The sequence below is a fragment of the Mytilus galloprovincialis genome, chromosome 6 (assembly GCF_965363235.1).
Source record: "Mytilus galloprovincialis chromosome 6, xbMytGall1.hap1.1, whole genome shotgun sequence".
Taxonomy (NCBI): domain Eukaryota; kingdom Metazoa; phylum Mollusca; class Bivalvia; order Mytilida; family Mytilidae; genus Mytilus; species Mytilus galloprovincialis.
In genome coordinates, this window is record NC_134843.1 from 55,223,498 (window position 1) to 55,246,230 (window position 22,733).

At 32.1% G+C, this 22,733-nt stretch overlaps 1 protein-coding gene and 1 long non-coding RNA gene across 3 annotated transcripts in view; one reads left to right on the plus strand and one right to left on the minus strand.

Moving 5' to 3' along the window:
- LOC143079904 (uncharacterized) overlaps positions 1 to 22,733 on the plus strand; it is an 86,720-nt gene that overhangs the window by 45,519 nt on the left and 18,468 nt on the right. Inside the window, exons 1-4 of one of the 2 annotated variants that reach the window (XM_076255533.1) lie at positions 278 to 356; positions 1,252 to 1,323; positions 2,162 to 2,233; positions 13,094 to 13,165. In XM_076255533.1, the coding sequence (XP_076111648.1) occupies positions 1,304 to 1,323; positions 2,162 to 2,233; positions 13,094 to 13,165 (164 nt within the window). In that variant the 5' untranslated portion in view covers positions 278 to 356; positions 1,252 to 1,303. Of the gene's footprint in view, positions 1 to 277; positions 357 to 1,251; positions 1,324 to 2,161; positions 2,234 to 13,093; positions 13,166 to 22,733 lie in introns of those variants that run through there. The other variant, XM_076255531.1, reaches the window with a different exon arrangement.
- On the minus strand, positions 17,552 to 22,558 carry LOC143079902 (uncharacterized). Its single transcript, XR_012979533.1, has 2 exons — positions 22,457 to 22,558; positions 17,552 to 18,369 (listed from the first exon to the last, which is right to left on the minus strand). It is a non-coding gene; the product is annotated as an uncharacterized LOC143079902 (long non-coding RNA).

The following is a 22,733-nucleotide window of genomic DNA, read 5'->3' on the forward strand; positions in this document are numbered from 1 at the left end:
TTTTTCCTAATGATATTTATAGAACTCTTATATTGATTCAAGGCAACAAATCAGCGCTTTTGCGGATTTGACATTCTAAATGGATTGTCTTTATTTTTGTAGTTCTATAAACTGGCCGTCTATAGCGTGTTTCTTTACACAAATCGTTAGACTAGTTGTTTTCATTTGAAAATTGATTAGGCTAATATATTGCATCAATGTCTGTATAATTGACAGATGTTAGATATATTTATTTTAGATTATTTGTCTGACAGGCACCTTTCAAGAATAATTTATCTTTCAAGGTTTCTCTACAATAATGAAATATCTACAATCAAACAACAAGCGTTTACAAATCTACCAACCCTTCAATATCTGTAAGTATATATTTTTGAAACATTGTTTACTTAACTGATCTGTGTAAATTTCACACATTCAATTAATTATAAATCACTCCTTTTCTGTTGTTTTTTTTAAATACTATTTTCGAACATAGATAAAAGCATTGATAACAATCAATACTATTTCCTTTTTATGTACTGTTTTAAAATTATATTTACATTTGAAAAAAAATGAAGAAAGGAGCATTCAGGTACGAAAAATCATGTATTAAGATTTTTTATCAATAAAGTCGTAGACACTTTTACAAGCTATGTAGAATATCCTCGATCGAAATACATATTTTCAATCACGCATAATATGTTTGTTCGCATAACACAATAACATAATATTGGAAACATTATTGGTCGACTGGCTTTAAATTCACAATAGTTCACGACATATATTATTACTAGATTCATCAGAATCTGTTTGGTCTTAGCGATGTCTTAATATAGAAAAGACATATAAGACATGGGGAGACGAAACAGACTTTCAGAGTCAGCTCGGTAACAATACACATACTTTCAGAAGTGACAGAAATTCTTTTTAACACGATAAAACTAGAAACGTTTCATCCATTTGCACTTAATATATTGAGTGTATCGAATATGGTCACAATCATCAATCGGACCGACACAACATTATTTTGTAGTTTTATGTATTTGTCCGAAGGGTCTTCATACCTGTAATTTTACCGATTATATCACCATGAAAAATGACGAATTTTGATCAAATCTGTATTCATATAGCAGGATATGCGTACATTACAAAAGACGATTGCTATGTCGATTCACCATATTTTGCTCCTTTTATATTTCTTCTTGGTAATGTGTGCCGATTTATAAGAGATAAACATCGATAACTGCTATTGCATATATTTGTATATTCCAGACGCCTTTATAACAACAAGATACAGGCTATAGAGAGTAATACATTCGTCAACATGACAAATTTGTATGAATTGTAAGTAACAAAGTCATGTTGATTTCTTCGGGTTTAAAACGCATTCGATGAAACCAAGTTTGGCGTCAATTACTAAGTATCAATGTATTATGATTCCTGCAATTAAGTGTGTTTAACAATGACTTTAGTAAAATAAAACATATATATGAGGCATCGCCCTTTCAATATAATATTGATTAACTATTTTAAATAAACTCAATTATATCCGGATTGAAATTTGATATTTTCACCAAACGCGCGTTTCGTTTACAAAAGACTCATCAGTGACACTCAAAACACAAAAATATTAAAAAGGCCAAATAAAGTACGAAGTTACGAAGAGCATTTAGGACCAACAATTCCTTAAAGATTTGCAAAATTTCATATATTGACTAACGTCTTAAAATTGACAATCAGTGTCAGTTGAACACAAAGCTTTACGATGAAAGAGATTATGGAATATTTGTTTCACAGATGATGAAGAATATGTTCCTTATATCGTATCTGTAATTTATTTCCCTTTTCTCGAATGGATCATACCGAATTATAGTTATTACCGGGTTTGCTTTTACATGAGCTACACGCAACTTGTGGAGCAGGATCTGCCCACCTTTCCAGAACACTTGATATCACCCTTAGATTCTTATTATTCCGTCTTTTTAATGTTTTGTTTTGTGTACTATTGTTTGTCTGTTTGTCTTATCCTTTTTAGCCATGGCGCTGCCAGTTTATTTTATACTTATGAGTTTGAATGTCCCTCTGGTATCTCACCCCTCTTTGAAAATTGTTAAATATACTTACTTTAACGTACAGCTCTTACAGGCGTCTTTTATGCATAATTGATTCTATATTTTTCAAGGAGTCTCTACAGCAATGAAATATCTACAATAAAACAATCAGCTTTTATGAATCTACCAAGGCTATATTACCTATAAGTATATCTTAAATCGTGCTATCAAAGCTAATAATTAATGCACTTATAGATAAAAAAGGACGAAAACCTTCAAATTCGAATAGCGCTATACAAATACGTATACATATATATTGATTTCTTTATTAGCCGTTCCGGCCACTTTACAGGATAGTTTTTCCTATTGTGCATTTTACCTTAAACGATTTTGTGACGTTACATTTTAAACAATCATTCAAAGATAATAAATGATATAAATCCTTGCGTATAATAGTGTATGGATCTGTTAAAGCTTCATCTGTTCTAGTCATTAAAGTTCACTCATATTCTTGACCGTACGGTGATCTACAGTTATTAATTTCTGTGTCACTTTGTCTCTTGTGGAGACTGCAGGGTTTGTTACACGTGCTTTGTGGATGCAGTAGAATGTGTCCCCGTGTGTATGCCCTTATATTTTTACAGTTAGAGTGTTTTGCATGTGAGAGAGCTGCCCACATATTGCATTATTTTAATGTTGTATTTCCTTTACTGTATTATTTTCCTACTCTATAAGTTTACTAAGAGTTCTTATATCGTTTGTTGTTTTCTGTCATAGATAAATCTACTACGATATAACTGTTTTTTTCTTGGACCAATGTTTGTTATTTCCGTTTTGAACAGAAAATTGAATTTTATTTGTAGTCAACAAAAGACATAAATCAATAATAACATTTAACAAGATTTATGATACACAAGTTTACAAGAAGTATTAAACAAATAGTAATGTCAACTTAACTGTCAAAATATGAGTTCAATCTTTTATCATTTTCTTTTTCCGGAAATCCTCTCGGAATCAACAGAGAACATTACGTCCAATAGGTCACAATCTAGTATGATGTAGTTTGTAAATTAAAAAACGTCAATCCAACTGCTGAGAATTTTCATGTATATCCATGTCCAAGTCTATGTCTATGTCTGCATATATATACTTGAAACGGAAAATTCTAGATAACTGTAGATATTTAGATTAGGCATTTTTAGTTATGATCATTCTGGAATCTTTATGGAAGTGAGATAGAAACTTCTAATCATTCCATAAGTACCTGTGATTGTTCCATTGATTTCTAAACTGCATAGTTGTATCACAGTGTGTATTATTTTGTACACAATACAATGTAAAAATCCTTAAGTCACACAAAACAAATCAGGCCTTGAAGGCATAAAACTTTGATCAGTGCTCGGAACACATGTACAAAAATCATGCTCGAAACATGAAATCCAGCAATTTGATTGGTTGATTTTCGAGTCTGAGTACAAAAATCGTGCTCGAAAGTTTTATGACCATGAGGCCAGACCAACTTAATAAATATAATAGTTACAATATCATAACAACATGTGTGTCTTGTTTTACTATAAACGTCATTCTGTCGGGCTGTTCAATATAGTTTTTATAAAAATTATTCGACTGTTGTAAAACCTGTTTATGTAGTTCTTAATTATTGTTATGGCTTTCGGCCTTATTTAATTTCTCATAACCCTTTAATTAATCATGATTTTACGAAATGGCAATATTACATTATACACCAATCCTTAAAGAATTTTCACGTGCTACAAAAACCTTATTCAAAATATTAATTTTAAATTTAGCACTTTTTATGATTGAGTAAAAGGTGGCAATGCTGCTGCAGACAGATTATAAAATAAAAATGCAGGTTGATATCCACAAATATTCCCGTACAATGCCAGAAAAGGACAAATCTCATATTGATTATCTTCTGATAATACTGGAAGGTCAACTTTCTTTTTCCTCTGACATTTCATGAAAAACTCAAAGCCTCATTTATCTGGTTACATGAACAAAGCCAAAGTGTGGTATACAATATGTAGGACAAACAGGACTAGCGTTTTTTAAAACCTCAAAATGACAAAAGTCAATAGAATTTACCAACATTTAGGTAAACACATTTAGGTAAACACATCCACGTAGTTAAAGGAGTAGGTCCAGTAAGACCCCTTTTAGGCCCCAAAAATATAGCAGTTTTACACAATTGTTGAAATAATCTTTAAGCTTTTTATTGGAAAGTAGAATACTTCTGTTACATGAATATGGGCTGTTTTTGACATTACAATGCACATGTGTCGGGTACTAGCATCATTAAGTTATGCTTAATTACTTAAATGTTCATAATTTTAGCATTTGAGTTAAATTTTAGATGATTTTCGTCTTAAATGGCGTCGGCCGCATTCGTGTTCATTCTTAATATTTAAATGTAAGTTGTATTTAAAGATACCACATAATATATATAACGATTGAAGATAAACACGGATGCGGCCACTGTCATTTTTGACAAAAACATGTGAAAAGTTACCTATTGTGGCATATTTGATAGATTTTTATATTTAAGCTTACGTATGAGCGTCTTTTATCACTAAGTTAGTTCAAATCTTTCACATGAGCTAAATGAATCGGCTTAAGTAGACACAAAGGTGTTAAAAAAAATTGTCCAACATCTTTCATCAGATAAATCTCAAATTTGAGGCAATCGCAAAAACAATTTGTAAAAAGTGGTGTAAAAAAATCAAGTAAAAAATTACTTGATTCTTATTTGAATAAATGTATGAATACTGTAGATAATAGAATATCACATTTGAAAATTAATTCAGAAATACACGAAAGAGTACATAATACGCCTATTTCCAGAATAAGAATAAAACTTTAAGAATTTACAATGCGGTTTGTGTTTGTACCGGTGTTATATATAGCCATTTTCCCCCATCGGAAATTTTGGATTATTGGAGTTCTTCCCCCGCGTAAATTTGTCAAAATGTATACATATAATCACTTTTCCCCCATGACAATCTTTCCCCCATATGATAGATTTCATTATATTTATATAAGTCTGAAAATTAAATCCATCATTGTTAAATTAGATTTTAATGCTGACAAATATTTATTGTCAATTTCCATTTAAATTACACAATTGTTCGTCAGTCTGTCTATGTGTCCACTAGTCTGTCTTTATTTTCACCAGTCTTTATAATAGTCCCCTAGTTTGTCTACATTCTCAACAGTCTGGATATGTCTTGTCCACAAGTCTGTATAAATGGTTACCAGTCTGTCTATGTCCACTAGTCTGTCTATGTCCACTAGTTAGTCTACATTTGCAACGGTCTGTCTATGTATCCATCAGTTTTTCTTCATGTTTATATTTTAATAGTCTGACTTTATATTCACCAATTCGTTTCGATGACAACTATTCTGTCTACACGTCAACAATTTTTTTCCGTGTTTAATAGTCTGTTTACATGGTTACCAGTCAGTGTACAGTCTGAGTATGTGTCCATCAATCTGTCTACATGTCTACCTTGCCAGCCGGTCTATATATATATACCATACTGTGCTTACATGTCCATCAGTTCCGTCTTTTTTCTTACCCGTCTGTAATTGCTTTTTTTTGTGTTGTTTTGTCTGATCGTCAAGATACAGACATTAACATGCTTTTTTGTGAACTGACAACTTACTACATGTAGGTGTATACTACTTACTAATATCCTCATGCTTTGAAATGCCAAACAGTTGCAGGTTTATTTTTTTCTGACAACAGGCTAGTATGACGAGTAAACTTGTATTTCAATGATGCAAGTAAAAATTCAAAACTTAATAGTCTTATGTTATCTATCTCGCGTTGAAAAACTGTCGTTTCACAATCATACTAAATAGACTAATATACATGTTTTTGCTGTTAATGTCTGTCTCAGCGTGCTTTATTTTTAAATGAACTGTAGCATTGCCTAAAACTTCAAACAAAATCGTTCGTAGTTATTTCGTTATTAAAGAGCAACCAGTCTGACGTCACCAACGTAATAAAATAACAAGGGTGAAAAGTAAGCTTCTCGTCCTATTAGGGGGGGGGGGGGGGAATTGGCCCGATCCTGGTCCCCCTCCATCACGCTGAGGGGGAAATGTTGGATAATGCCAATTTTTTCGTAGGGAATAATTCGATCAATCCAGTTTTTTCTCTTCTTGACATGCAGTGATTAACAAAACGTCATTCACAGTCAATATTGACATTCAGTGATTAACAAAACGTCATTCACAGTCAACATTGACATACAGTGATTAACAAAACGTCATTCACAGTCATCGTTGACATGCAGTGATTAACAAAACGTCATTCACAGTCAATATTGACATTCAGTGATAAACAAAACGTCATTCACAGTCAACATTGACATGCAGTGATTAACAAAACGTCATTCACAGTCAGCATTGACTCGCGGTGATTAACAAAACGTCATTCACAGTCAATATTGACATTCAGTGATACATAAAACGTCATTCACAGTCAACATTGACTCGCAGTGATTAACAAAACGTCATTCACAGTCAACATTGACATACAGTGATTAACAAAACGTAATTCACAGTCAACATTGACATTCAGTGATTAACAAAACGTCAATCACAGTCAACATTGACATGCAGTGATTAACAAAACGTCATTTACAGTCAACATTGACATGCAGTGATTAACAAAACGTCATTCACAGTCAATATTGACATTCAGTGATACATAAAACGTCATTCACAGTCAACATTGACTCGCAGTGATTAACAAAACGTCATTCACAGTCAACATTGACATACAGTGATTAACAAAACGTAATTCACAGTCAACATTGACATTCAGTGATTAACAAAACGTCAATCACAGTCAACATTGACATGCAGTGATTAACAAAACGTCATTCACAGTCAACATTGACATGCAGTGATTAACAAAACGGCAATCACAGTCAATATTGACATTCAGTGATTAATAAAACTGCAATCACAGTCAATATTGACATTCAGTGATTAACAAAACGGCAATCACAGTCAATATTGACATTCAGTGATTAACAAAACGGCAATCACAGTCAACATCGACATGCAGTGATTAACAAAACGGCAATCACAGTCAATATTGACATTCAGTGATTAACAAAACGGCAATCACAGTCAACATTGACATGCAGTGATTAACAAAACGTAATTCACAGTCAATATTGACATTCAGTGATTAACAAAACGGAATTCACGGTCAATATTGATATTCAGTGATTAACAAAACGTCATTTACAGTCAACATTGACATGCAGTGATTAACAAAACGTCATTCACAGTCAATATTGACATTCATTAATACACAGAACGTCATTCACAGTCAACATTGACTCGCAGTGATTAACAAAACGTCATTCACAGTCAACATTGACATACAGTTATTAACAAAACGTAATTCACAGTCAACATTGACATTCAGTGATTAACAAAACGTCAATCACAGTCAATATTGACATTCAGTGATTAACAAAACGTCATTTACAGTCAACATAGACATGCAGTAGTTAACAAAACGGCAACCACAGTCAACACTGGCATGCAGTGATTAACAAAACGGCAATCACAGTCAACATTGACATTCAGTGATTAACAAAACGGCAATCACAGTCAATATTGACATTCAGTGATTAACAAAACGTCATTCACAGTCAATATTGACATTCAGTGATTAACAAAACGTCATTCACAGTCAATATTGACATTCAGTGATTAACAAAACGTCATTTACAGTCATCATTGACATGCACTGATTAACAAAACGGCAATCACAGTCAATATTGACATTCAGTGATTAACAAAACGTCATTCACAGTCAATATTGACATTCAGTGATGAACAAAACGTCATTCACAGTCAATATTGACATTCAGTGATTAACAAAACGTCATTCACAGTCAACATTGACTCGCAGTGATTAACAAAACGTCATTCACAGTCAACATTGACATACAGTGATTAACAAAACGTAATTCACAGTCAACATTGACATTCAGTGATTAACAAAACGGCAATCACAGTCAATATTGATATTCAGTGATTAACAAAACGTCATTCACAGTCAATATTGACATTCAGTGATTAACAAAACGTCATTCACAGTCAATCTTGACATTCAGTGATTAACAAAACGTCATTTACAGTCAACATTGACATTCAGTGATTAACAAAACGGAATTCACAGTCAATATTGATATTCAGTTATTAACAAAACGTCATTCACAGTCAATATTGACATTCAGTGATTAACAAAACGTCATTTACAGTCATCATTGACATGCAGTGATTAACAAAACGGCAATCACAGTCAATATTGACATTCAGTGATTAACAAAACGTCATTCACAGTCAATATTGACATTCAGTGATTAACAAAACGTCATTCACAGTCAATATTGACTTTCAGTGATAAACAAAACGGCAATCACAGTCAATATTGACATTCAGTGATTAACAAAACGTCATTCACAGTCAATATTGACATTCAGTGATTAACAAAACGTCATTTACAGTCAATATTGACATTCAGTGATTAACAAAACGTCATTCACAGTCAATATTGCCATTCAGTGATTAACAAAACGGCAATCACAGTCAATATTGACATTCAGTGATTAACAAAACGTCATTCACAGTCAATATTGATATTCAGTGATTAACAAAACGGAATTCACAGTCAATATTGATATTCAGTGATTAACAAAACGTCATTCACAGTCAATATTGACATTCAGTGATTAACAAAACGTCATTCACAGTCAATATTGACATTCAGTGATTAACAAAACGTCATTCACAGTCAATATTGACATTCAGTGATTAACAAAACGTCATTTACAGTCATCATTGACATGCACTGATTAACAAAACGGCAATCACAGTCAATATTGACATTCAGTGATTAACAAAACGTCATTCACAGTCAATATTGACATTCAGTGATGAACAAAACGTCATTCACAGTCAATATTGACATTCAGTGATTAACAAAACGTCATTCACAGTCAACATTGACTCGCAGTGATTAACAAAACGTCATTCACAGTCAACATTGACATACAGTGATTAACAAAACGTCATTCACAGTCAATATTGACATTCAGTGATTAACAAAACGTCATTCACAGTCAACATAGACATTCAGTGATTAACAAAACGTCATTTACAGTCAACATTGAGAATTATCCTCAACGTCAAGAGACACATAAATCCATTTGCTGACAGTATCTTTAGAACAATAACCATGAAACGAACCTTAACGATATGAATTCGTCCGTATAGTAATTTTTGGATCGAAAACTTTAAATCAGTTATGTTTCTATTGATAAAGGCATTTAGGATAATTAAATGTCGTCACTGTGTCCAGTTTCAAAATATATTTACATCTGAAAAAAATAAAAAAAATGCATAATTAAGACATTATGTTGTGTTAAGGTTTTCTATCAAGCATGCATAGAGTAAAACGTAAATTCACAAAAATACTGAACCCAGGGAAAATTCAGTCGGAAAGTCCATAATCACATGGCAAAATCAAATTACAAAACACATCCAACGAATGGATAACAAAACGTCATTTACAGTCAACATAGACATGCAGTAGTTAACAAAACGGCAACCACAGTCAACACTGGCATGCAGTGATTAACAAAACGGCAATCACAGTCAACATTGACATTCAGTGATTAACAAAACGGCAATCACAGTCAATATTGACATTCAGTGATTAACAAAACGTCATTCACAGTCAATATTGACATTCAGTGATTAACAAAACGTCATTCACAGTCAATATTGACATTCAGTGATTAACAAAACGTCATTTACAGTCATCATTGACATGCACTGATTAACAAAACGGCAATCACAGTCAATATTGACATTCAGTGATTAACAAAACGTCATTCACAGTCAATATTGACATTCAGTGATGAACAAAACGTCATTCACAGTCAATATTGACATTCAGTGATTAACAAAACGTCATTCACAGTCAACATTGACTCGCAGTGATTAACAAAACGTCATTCACAGTCAACATTGACATACAGTGATTAACAAAACGTAATTCACAGTCAACATTGACATTCAGTGATTAACAAAACGGCAATCACAGTCAATATTGATATTCAGTGATTAACAAAACGTCATTCACAGTCAATATTGACATTCAGTGATTAACAAAACGTCATTCACAGTCAATCTTGACATTCAGTGATTAACAAAACGTCATTTACAGTCAACATTGACATTCAGTGATTAACAAAACGGAATTCACAGTCAATATTGATATTCAGTTATTAACAAAACGTCATTCACAGTCAATATTGACATTCAGTGATTAACAAAAAGTCATTTACAGTCATCATTGACATGCAGTGATTAACAAAACGGCAATCACAGTCAATATTGACATTCAGTGATTAACAAAACGTCATTCACAGTCAATATTGACATTCAGTGATTAACAAAACGTCATTCACAGTCAATATTGACTTTCAGTGATAAACAAAACGGCAATCACAGTCAATATTGACATTCAGTGATTAACAAAACGTCATTCACAGTCAATATTGACATTCAGTGATTAACAAAACGTCATTCACAGTCAATATTGACATTCAGTGATTAACAAAACGTCATTCACAGTCAATATTGACATTCAGTGATTAACAAAACGTCATTCACAGTCAATATTGACATTCAGTGATTAACAAAACGTCATTTACAGTCAACATTGACATGCAGTGATTAACAAAACGGCAATCACAGTCAATATTGGCATGCAGTGATTGACAAAACGGCAATCACAGTCAATATTGACATTCAGTGATTAACAAAACGGAATTCACAGTCAATATTGATATTCAGTGATTAACAAAACGGAATTCACAGTCAATATTGATATTCAGTGATTAACAAAACGTCATTCACAGTCAATATTGACATTCAGTGATTAACAAAACGTCATTCACAGTCAATATTGACATTCAGTGATTAACAAAACGTCATTCACAGTCAATATTGACATTCAGTGATTAACAAAACGTCATTTACAGTCAACATTGACATGCAGTGATTAACAAAACGGCAATCACAGTCAATATTCCCATTCAGTGATTAACAAAACGTCATTCACAGTCAATATTGACATTCAGTGATTAACAAAACGGAATTCACAGTCAATATTGATATTCAGTGATTAACAAAACGGAATTCACAGTCAATATTGATATTCAGTGATTAACAAAACGTCATTCACAGTCAATATTGACATTCAGTGATTAACAAAACGTCATTCACAGTCAATATTGACATTCAGTGATTAACAAAACGTCATTCACAGTCAACATAGACATTCAGTGATTAACAAAACGTCATTTACAGTCAACATTGAGAATTATCCTCAACGTCAAGAGACACATAAATCCATTTGCTGACAGTATCTTTAGAACAATAACCATGAAACGAACCTTAACGATATGAATTCGTCCGTATAGTAATTTTTGGATCGAAAACTTTAAATCAGTTATGTTTCTATTGATAAAGGCATTTAGGATAATTAAATGTCGTCACTGTGTCCAGTTTCAAAATATATTTACATCTGAAAAAAATTAAAAAAATGCATAATTAAGACATTATGTTGTGTTAAGGTTTTCTATCAAGCATGCATAGAGTAAAACGTAAATTCACAAAAATACTGAACCCAGGGAAAATTCAGTCGGAAAGTCCATAATCACATGGCAAAATCAAATTACAAAACACATCCAACGAATGGATAACAACTGTCTTATTCTTGACTTGGTACAGACATTTTCAAATGTAGAAAATGGTGGATTGAACGTGGTTTTATAGCGCTTAACCTCTCACTTGTAGGACAATCTCATCAAATTCCGTTATATTTACAACGATGTGAAGAAAAACAAACATAATGAATAAAATAGTCAAAATGTGGGTACAGCAGCTGTCAGTTCTTTAGAATGTTTAGGAATCCACCAATTGTTAATACCTCTACTCGATTAATAAATTGTGTCGTTTGTCGTTTAAAGTATTTTCGAATTTATAATAGAACTATAACATAATGACATATAATAGAGCAATAACATAATGACGGGGTCTTTCAATATACAGAGGCACGTTATAAAAACCAAAGAAACACAAAAAAGTCGCATATACAAAACACACCAGCAAAAATGAAAGATAATACAAACACATTGACGAGATGTATAAGCATCGAGCCACGACAAATGTATATAACAGGAAACGAACCAAACAGTAAAAGTAATATTAATAATAGAACAAAGACAAATGAAAGAACAATTAAGACGTTGTTAAGATGATAAACAACGTAAGTACGCAGAATCTATACATTCAGACCATCATGTATTATTTGTTAAGTTGATACGGAATATTTTTCAACAAGGTCCGACGGATTTAAAAAAAAAGGACGAGACGTTCATTTGACATAACCCTGGTTCATCAACTTTCTGCTCAGACACTGCTGTATGTTATGTTCAATTAATGTCTTCGAACACAATACATATGTTCCAAAACTCATTGGTAATATTATGTTTGTTTACATAGTACAGTAACACAATATTTGAAACTAAAATTATACACTTCTCCTGACGCGCGTTTCGTCTACAAAAAACCCATCTGTGACGCTCGAGTAAAAAAATGTTTAAAAGGCCAAACAAAGTATGAAGTTGAAGAGCATAAAAAAGCGTTCAACACTTGGAGGTCATTATCACGGATTGGACCAATACGATTTTTGTTTCACAGTTAAATCTCCTTAGATAGAAGAAAAGTCGTCAGTTCTGTAATTTTACCGATTGTGTCGTATACAACATGTACAAGAATGTAACATTTTGACTATGATTGGTAAAGTGGGTGCTACGGGTTTTACAAGAGACGCTAGCTGTTTCGATGCATCATATCTCGCTTTAGTTTTTGTTTCTACTTGTTCGATTTTATGAAATTTGCAATCTATAATTACTATTGAATATTCTTTCATATTCCAGATATCTTTATAACAACAAAATCCAATCTATAGAGAGTAATACGTTCGTCAATATGACAAATTTGTATTATCTGTAAGTAATGAAAATATTTCTATTTTTTATGGGAATAAAATGAATTTGATGAAACCTAGTTAAGCGTCCAAGAAGCTTTAAGGATGGATCTAGAAAATAATCAAAATATTCAAGTTTTTCAACATTGTATTATATTAAAAGAAAACGGTTTATGATGTATCACTACTGGACGAAAAAACGTCTGTCCATACCAGTAACAGTCGTTCTAAGACTGATAATGTTTGTTAAAGTTGTAACAGTTGTTAAATTTCACTGCTGCAGTTTTTTTGTAACTGTCCCAACTTTAAAAGTGTTTGTCTACAACATAAATCGACTGTAACAACGCAAGAAATAACTGTCACAGTTATTAAAGGACTGATACAACTATTTCAAAGTTGTAACAGTTGATTAAAAACTGTCCCAACTCGAAAAACGTTGCAACAGTCATAAATAAACTGATTAAACGCCTAAAGGGTTGTCACAGTCGTAATAAAACTGATGCAACCATTTGAAAGTTGTAACAGTCATTTAATTACTGTACCAACACGGAAAACGTTGAAACAGTCATAAATAAACTGTTTAAACGCAGAAAAAGTTGTAACAGTTAAAATATGATAGCTACAACCATTGTATAGGCATAGCTAATTTATAAGCGTAGCAACTTCCAAACATTGATCTTCATGTTCACTTAAAAGTCACGGATACAAAATGTCTAACAGTCAGGGATATAGGTTCAATTATTTGTAAAAAAAAATTTACTGTGTGAAATATAAGGTTGTGACAAAGAGAAACAACTATCACTCCAATGTAATACATTAATTTTAGATAGATATTGATTTAAAAAAAAAAAGTATTTTGAAATATTTGCCGCTGAACACATTTTTGTATTCCTCGGTTATTTAGTGAATGTGCTGAATTTATATATTTTTTTAACACTTCCTCGTCCTTATCTCTTCGAACCAATAAAATCGGAACCAGCACTAGATACCTGCAATTTCTCTAGATAAAAGATAACTACTAACAGAAAAATCGAAAAACGTTACCCAATATATTTGTTACCAAATGTATCTTTATAACTGAATTAAAAGTTGACAATTTTTATATCATCTAAATAACAATTTTATTATTTTTTTATTAAATTAGTTAGGTGTAAAATCATTCATGCATACACGGTTGTTTTCAATACCCGTAGTTTTACGAATCACATCACTTCATAATAACGCTGAATATACATGATATACTCTAAACCTAGCGGGGAACTCCTAATACACACACTTGTCAAACTTATCCCCATATAAAACTGCTTTATATTTTCTTGAGGGCTTATTTCACACACTAATTTTTGGGGGGGCTACATTTTTTTCTTGTAAAATTATAAATATTGCCGTATAATCATTTTGATTTCTATACATGTAAAAAAAAATCAGACATTTAACACATCTTTTGCAGCTATGGAAAACAAATCTTAAATCTATCTGAATTTAATTTATTTTATTTTACCGTATTTTATTTTTGAATAGTTCAATATTATAAACTCGACTTTGTATTGTACATCGTACGGAATGGTCTATTTGAAGTTCAGCTGTAATTGATACACATGATACAGGTAGATAGCACGTCAGCATTCATGATTGAGGTGAAAATATATTATCACTCGCGAGAATAATTCATATTTTCACCGGATTTTTCGCAAAGAATTTACCATACATATGTAAATACTAGTAGATGGACGTACTGTTCAAGACCCGACAAAATAACTAGCGCCAGTGAAAGTTCAAATGTTCAAAACATGAAAACTTGCATTGTTTAAGACAGGGAAATCAAATCTTAATTCTTTTATTTTTTTCACATCACTTTTTAGAACTTGATGTATTCTTTAAACTCCGGTCTTATTAAATTCTAAAGACTGACATCGGATTCTCTTATGTGGTTTCAGTTGATCAGATGTACTAACGTTTATCCAAAATATTTTCCCATTTCAATTGTTCAAATTCAAATTATTTTTAATCCCATAAATGCTTGTACAATAATGACATATTATTCAATCAGTAAAGAAAACTAACAATGTTACTAGATAGATAATTATGTACAGACAATATTTTGGGTCCCTTTATATTTTTTTGTTCGGTGTGAGCCGAGGCTCCATGTTGAAGGCCAAGGAGCGGATCCAGCCATTTTAAAAAGGGGTTGTTACTAACCCAGGACAAAGGGGGGTTCCAATTACATGTACCCATTCAAATGCCTTGATCGTCCAAAAAAAAAGGGGGTTCAAACCCCCAGAAGCCCCTCCCCCCTGGATCCGCGCCCAAGGCCATACATTGACCTATAATGGTTTAGTGCGTTATACATGTATGACTTTGTAATGCTTATTGTGTTTATGGAAAACAATGAGAAAATGTTGCTTAACATCTTGGGATATATATTTAGAAGGCATTTATTCAAAAGCAGATAGAATTGATTTGTAGAAAAACATGAATAAGGGCAGATGATCAACTATTATAGTACAAGTCTTTGATTAACCACAATATATTTGTCATCACTGACGTATCAATGTTGCTTTTGTATACATGGTATAAAAATCCAACTTGGGTTTCTCATCTGAACTTGTTTACATCGTGTTACATCATGTACATTATCCAATATAGCTAGGCCTGTTATAGGTTTTTCATTATCACACTTATGGGGAACTGATTTTGCTCATTGTTGAAGGATTTACAGTTACTAACAATTACATCACTTCACTTGAAGTTCCTCCATCGTTCAATTTTCATCCATGGAGATCCCTGTCTTGGTTTACGGTTGATGGTTGTCTTATTGAAATTCATACCACATCTCCTTATTCTGGTTATCATACAGTATACATGTTATATCAATGTCCCAGGTTAGGGGAGGGTTGGGAACTCGCTAACATGTTTAACCCCGCCATATTATTTATGTATGTGCCTGTCCCAAGTCAGTAGCCTGTAATTCAGTGGTTGTCGTTTGTTTATGTGTTACATATTTGTTTTTCGTTCATTTTTTTACATAAATAAGGCCGTTAGTTTTCTCGTTTGAATTGTTTTACATTGTCTTATCAGGGCCTTTTATAGCTGACTATGTGGTATGGGCTTTGCTCATTGTTGAAGGCCGTACGGTTACCTATAATTGTTAATGTTTGTGTCATTTTGGTCTTTTGTGGATAGTTGTCTCATTGGCAATCATACCACATCTTCTTTTTTATATGTTATACAAGACTAAAATACCTAGTATTATCAAATGAATTATAACAATTGTTAATAGTTGTCAGACTTTTGTTATCAAAAAGCAGCTACATGTGTATAATTAAGATGTAGACATGATCACTGGTGTCAGATGTAAACAAGAGTGACTGTGCAAATGCTGAAATGTCATCTCTGCTTTGCCTACATGTATGAAGGTTTTACTACATGTACAAGTATCACACAAACTTTCAATTTTCATTAACCTTTGAAAATGAAGTTGCAGTCAAATAAACCATGCCAGACAGATGATCAGATGTACACCCTACAAACATTCCATACCCATGATACCCAAAATTTAGTGATTTATACTGTCTGTGAAATAGACTTAACATTCTTAACATCCAAACCATGAAAACTAACTTATGAATATCCAATAATATGCCAAAAATAGTGATCCTATGCATGTACATGTAGTTTATACTGTAGCATCTGAGAAACATTTGGAAATAGATCAAACCACAAAAACTAAGCATTGTTCAATGAACCATGACATTTTCATTGGGGTCAAAGTCTGTTGTAAGTCTTGCAATTAGACATATTCACCTTACACTCATTTCATAAACCAAATATAGTTGACCTACTTTTCCTACTGCTTGTAGTATTTTTAAACATGTGTGAGAAACAAACTTGACAAATTACATGTAACTGAAGTAACCTTAATCACTGATCCATGAAATGAAGTCAGGATCAGGCCAACCCTGCCTGACAGACACTGAGACATGTACACCTTTCAAGATACCATAACAATTAATCCAGTAACTCAATAAATATACATATGTTATACATTTAAGACTTCGAGTGTATTTCACTGTGACTGTTCAAACAGTAATATTTTTTTGTAAACAGTTACATGTACATGTAGTATACCATGAAAACTAGGTGAAGTGCAATGGATAAATCAATAACAGAAACTTCATAACATAAGGAAGTATCCAGGCATTTCAGCTTCTAAAATGTATCTGGTAAAGCTTAAATACAAAACGGTACGCTGTAGCTACTGCCAGATTGTAATACATATTTCTTGGCTTGCATGCATGTATTTCAACTTTTGTTGCAGGAGGGATAATAAAATTATACTTTAATGTACGTGCATGGTTTATTTGTTTCAAATACCATGAATAGTTGGCCACTAATATGACTAATCATGCTAATTAAGATTTTTATTTAATTCTAATTCAGACTTTAATAATTTTAGTACAGCAAGCAGTCATTTGACTCTAAACAATTGACGCGGACTGCACGAGACCCTCATAGTTGGTTAAGATCTTTTTACACACCCTGGACATGCTGGCGGTAGTTAACAATTGCAATGCCAACATAAACTTAAGATGTGATATACATGTACTGTTTTGTAAATTTCACTGAAACTAGAAATTCACATTATCCATATTGTTATTATATTAAAATGACTGATTATCCACTAATTAAAAGTATTCATGAATTCAGATATGATGCACTATTATTAGTAGTATTCACTGAAACTATGCATTTTCATTATTCCAAATTGCTATTTCAAATGAATAGTTATCCTGGGTATTCATGGAATTCAGAAATAATGTACATGTATGACTGCACTATTAATATTCACTGCAACTACGAAATTTTGTTATTCCAAATTCACAATTAATCATGATAATCCAAGGTAATTAGTCCTCCAGTAATGTGGTCCTCCTTTAATACAATTTGTAATTTTCCTATTTGTACAAGGCACAATTTTCTTCTTGTCCAATTTAATCAGAACATCACATTATCATCATGGAATAATGCTGCACGCCATATTCATAAATTCCAAAAACAATAGATAACTAGCATTAAATAATGAATTAATCCATTGTTTCACAATTTGCAGCTATACGAGCGACTCAGTGACATCTATATTTTCTATGCATCAAAGTGCACATGTACTAGCAGGTGTCATATTCTAAGTGGGAATCATGGTCAAACCAATACATATTCAGTATGATTCTACAAAATAAAATATACATTTAGACTCAAGTACAGTAAATGTTTAACTAATAATAAATATATAATACTACATGTATATACATTGTGCAATAATAAGAAAGTTAATTACAATAACTGTATTTACCTAGATAAAACTAGCACTTCTCATTTGATTGACCAAAAAATTCTAGCACTAATACAGTTCTATTTTCAAGTCCCTATTAACAAGAAAAATAAATCTTTTAAGGGGGTCTAAATTCTATATAGTGTTGTCTTTTTTCCTGCATTAATGATTTGTTAAGTGTGATTGTGTACTTTCATTGAAGGGTTACTTTATTTCATCAATTCTTTAAAGTCAGACATCATGGACATAGTTATTCCTCTCTAAAACACAACAGGTTATTTCTTTTGTTCATTTTAATTATGTTTATCATTAAATATGAAATATATTGATACTACAAACATGACAAAAAAAGTTTAAGGAACGAAAAAATAAAATAAATAAATACCCTGTTACTATATACATGTAGATGATATTGACTTTACCTTTGTCCAGTGCATATAATGAATAAACCTTTGTGATGTAAAAATATTGTTCCAAGACTTAACCATCCCAGTTAATGTTTTAAATCCTTGAGTTTAATAATTTTTACATCTTTTGTGTTACCCTGAATACTTTTTACTTATTCATTTGTTTTAACAGCTTGCATTAAATAATGCTTTGCAGCTCACTTTTTTTATTTAATTTAGTTATTTACCCAATTTTATTTTAATAAATCAATATTCAGATTACTTTTAAAATTTGCTTTTTAATATCCAAAATAATATATATCCTGCTGTTTCATATTTTTCTTAAATTATAATTTGTTTTGAAAAAGTTATCAAAATTTTGAAGAGGACAATTTTAATCATGATAATTTGTGAACATTATTATAAAATGGTATCATTATACCAATGACAGATTAAATATCATCCCCCAGGGCAATAAACTATTGTGTTTTAATTTGTATATTAGCTACATCATGTATATAAGAATTTCTGATTATTACCTATGGCATATCCAGTGTTAACATCCTCATTATTACCTATTTTAATGTCACATTTGCATGGTCATATTCAGTAAATACAAATATTTTAATTGTTAATTTTGAATTTGAATCAAAAAAAATTTGTGTTAGACTAAATTGGTAGATACAACACATACAATGCAGTTAACATAGTAAATTTTATGAGAACTTACTGGATAATACTATATCTATAAAAAATATTTTGAGCTTCATAAAATACTTTAAAAAAGTTTATACCATGTTAACATAAAAAAATATGCATGCAGATAGATTTTTTTGTTATGTTTTCCTGACATATTGAATGTTAACATAAAATAATTATCATGATTATGTAAAAAATGCAAAAAAATCTGCAGTCGTATGTGAATGCACATGATCAAAGGAGATGTGGGATATATCAATGATGCATCAACCCAACAGTTAGGCAACAATAAAGTAACCAAAACACAATTGAATGCGTGTCGAAAAATATATATGACTTATAGATTAGAAGGTCCTTAATCATTGCGGAATAAATAAAATGACCATTGAATGTTACTACTTGTAAGTTAGATAACATGTATGGCACAAATGAATTTTGAAAAACAATGCTAACAGGGCACAATTTATATAAAAATTTCACATGAACATATATCATGTATATAGTTTGGGTTCAAAGTATTAACAAATTATAGTGATTTAATATAAATTCTATGTTAAATCTAAAAAGAATAAAATTATGATGCTAGCTTTGCTCTTTTAATATGTGTTTTTTAAACAATGTAGTACATGATAAAACAATTACTAATTAAATTAGCACAATTTGTTTAATCAACTGTGTTTAAATGGCAACTGTTTATGACTCTGTGCCTTGTTTCAGGAACATTAATTTAATAATATTGTTTTATTTTGATGATTAACATGATTAATGCTATTTTAAACCATTCTTAAAATATTAATTCACTTTCAATGCCTGCTATTATCAAATATATATTAATGTTTTGTTGTCCATGATTTGAGAATTATTTAAAATCTAAATGAAAGTGGACACTTGCTAAATAAGTCACTATTTAATCTTAAAGTTAATAATTTTCTTAACATTTTATGATCAAATCATATGTGTTTGTACTATGCATGTTTTTTTTTAATGGAAATCGTGACCAGTGATTTTCCAACCCTCATTTTGGGGCCGAATTTCGGCCCCATTCCCAAAGAGAAATATGCTCTTTTTTTCCCAATTTTCAGCTCTAGAATTCCCAATCGTATATGGACATCGTCGCGAGATTTTGTTATTGTCGTATCTCCGTATCGTGTATTATTTTGTTGACAAATCTCTGAGCGTTCGGGGTATTTCGGGAGTTATCATTATCGTTCACTTAAGACGATGATTGGTTTGCAATCATTTTTGGATTGCATTGCAATCTACGATATTCTGGTCACGTTTGCGCTTGAAACATCCGAATGAATAATTCAATGACAAAGCAAAAAAATGAGACATAATGTAACCAAAATGAACGTAGATCATGTCTCATAATTCCAAATATTACACAAAGAAGCTAAAGGCGGCGGACGGTAGTAAATGCCGGAAGCTGGAAGCTTTTGGATTCAAAAAGTCGTTTCTACTTCCTTCTGATGAAACAAGTGAAAGAAGGAAAAGACCGACTCTCAGATACAGAACTGGAACAACTAGTTGACATGTTTAAAAATAAACATGAAGGAAAACTTGGAATTTTAAATAAAACTAAAAAATAAATGCTTCAGATTTCAAATGTGTCTTTTTAGAATTTCTATAGATTCTCATCATTATAAATAGAATCAGAAGGGATAGGTTGAATTTTACCTTTCAAGAGTAAAGTTACAAAGCTTGAGTGCATGCAAATGTGTCCTCAGACACATTCAACTTTTATTTTTAATCCTTTTCCTTAAAAAGATAGCTTATTTTGTAGGCAATTCATGCAGTTAATACTTCTCAGAATGCAGGATTTTGCACCTAATTTTCAAAATTTTCTTGGGGGGGCATGCCCCCAAACCCCCCTAGCGAGGCGCACACGGCTTATGCCGTGTGCCCACGTCGTAAAGACCAATCATATTTTTCCCAAACCATACTTTTTTTCCCAATTGCATGGGCCCCAGGACCCTTCCCCTAAACACCAGGAAAATCACTGGTGACGTCACAATGCATTCTTAATAGAACAAAAACTATCAGCTGATAAAGCAAAACCAGGGAAATACTAGTAATCCAGCATAAGCATGATAAGAAACACATTTATATGGATACCTACATGTAAAGATCGGTTGGTTGTTGGTTATAAAATGTCCAGTGACAAGTATTTCATGCAAATTTATGACCCGAGTTAGCAATACATTAACATACAATATGTACACTACATGATGTATAGGTCAGTGGCAGATCCAGAACTTTTCATAAGGGACAGGGCCCCTGACTGCCCTTAGGGGCACGGATCCAGTCATGCTTGAGTGATTCCCTATATACATGATATAATCGACCAAATCATTCCCACAAAAAAGGGGAAGATATAGAGTAACCTTTTATGTATTCCACTCAGGGTGATGTATGCAAAATAATTAAGGGAATAAATGACATACACATGATAATAGGGGGAGGGTAACGTTGTCCTTTGTGACTTTCAATGATTTATTATGATGCACAACTTTAACATTGAAGCTCAAAGGTGGCTCAAAGCTGATATTTTCCCTGGAACATGCAACTATGCACGAGTGTGGTAATATAGAACGTCGATTCATAGCTATATATAGCCTATCGGAGTATCTCAATATAGATTCCGTAGGATCAGTGGCGGATCCAGCCATTCTAAAAAGGGGTGGGGGTGTCCAACTATATGTCCCCATTTAAATGCATTGAGCGGCCAAAACAAAGGCGGTTCGAACCCTTGGAACAACACCCCCCCCCCCTTTTGATCCCCGAATGAGAACACATTGTAAGGTCTGTAAGCCGACAAATGTGCACATTTTCTCTTCAAAATTATGAATCCATGATTATTCGATAGACATGCTTTAAAATATTTATAATTTCTACTCACCGATTGTATTTTCCAGCTCAGATTATTGAACATGTGGTCTAACATCTGTAGTTACCTGTGTAAAAATAGTTTGCCGACCTGAGGTCCAGGTTTTTTTGTTTTTTTGCCGACAAAAAATTAAAGAGGATAAACCGTTTACGGTGAAGAATTGTTTTCCGTTTTTTTTAAATGAAACTTGACAGATTTTACTAATTATTTTTTTAATCATCGGAAATGTCCCTCTTGGTGTAATTCGAATTAAAACTGTTTTATTATGCTGTACAATATTGGTAACTTA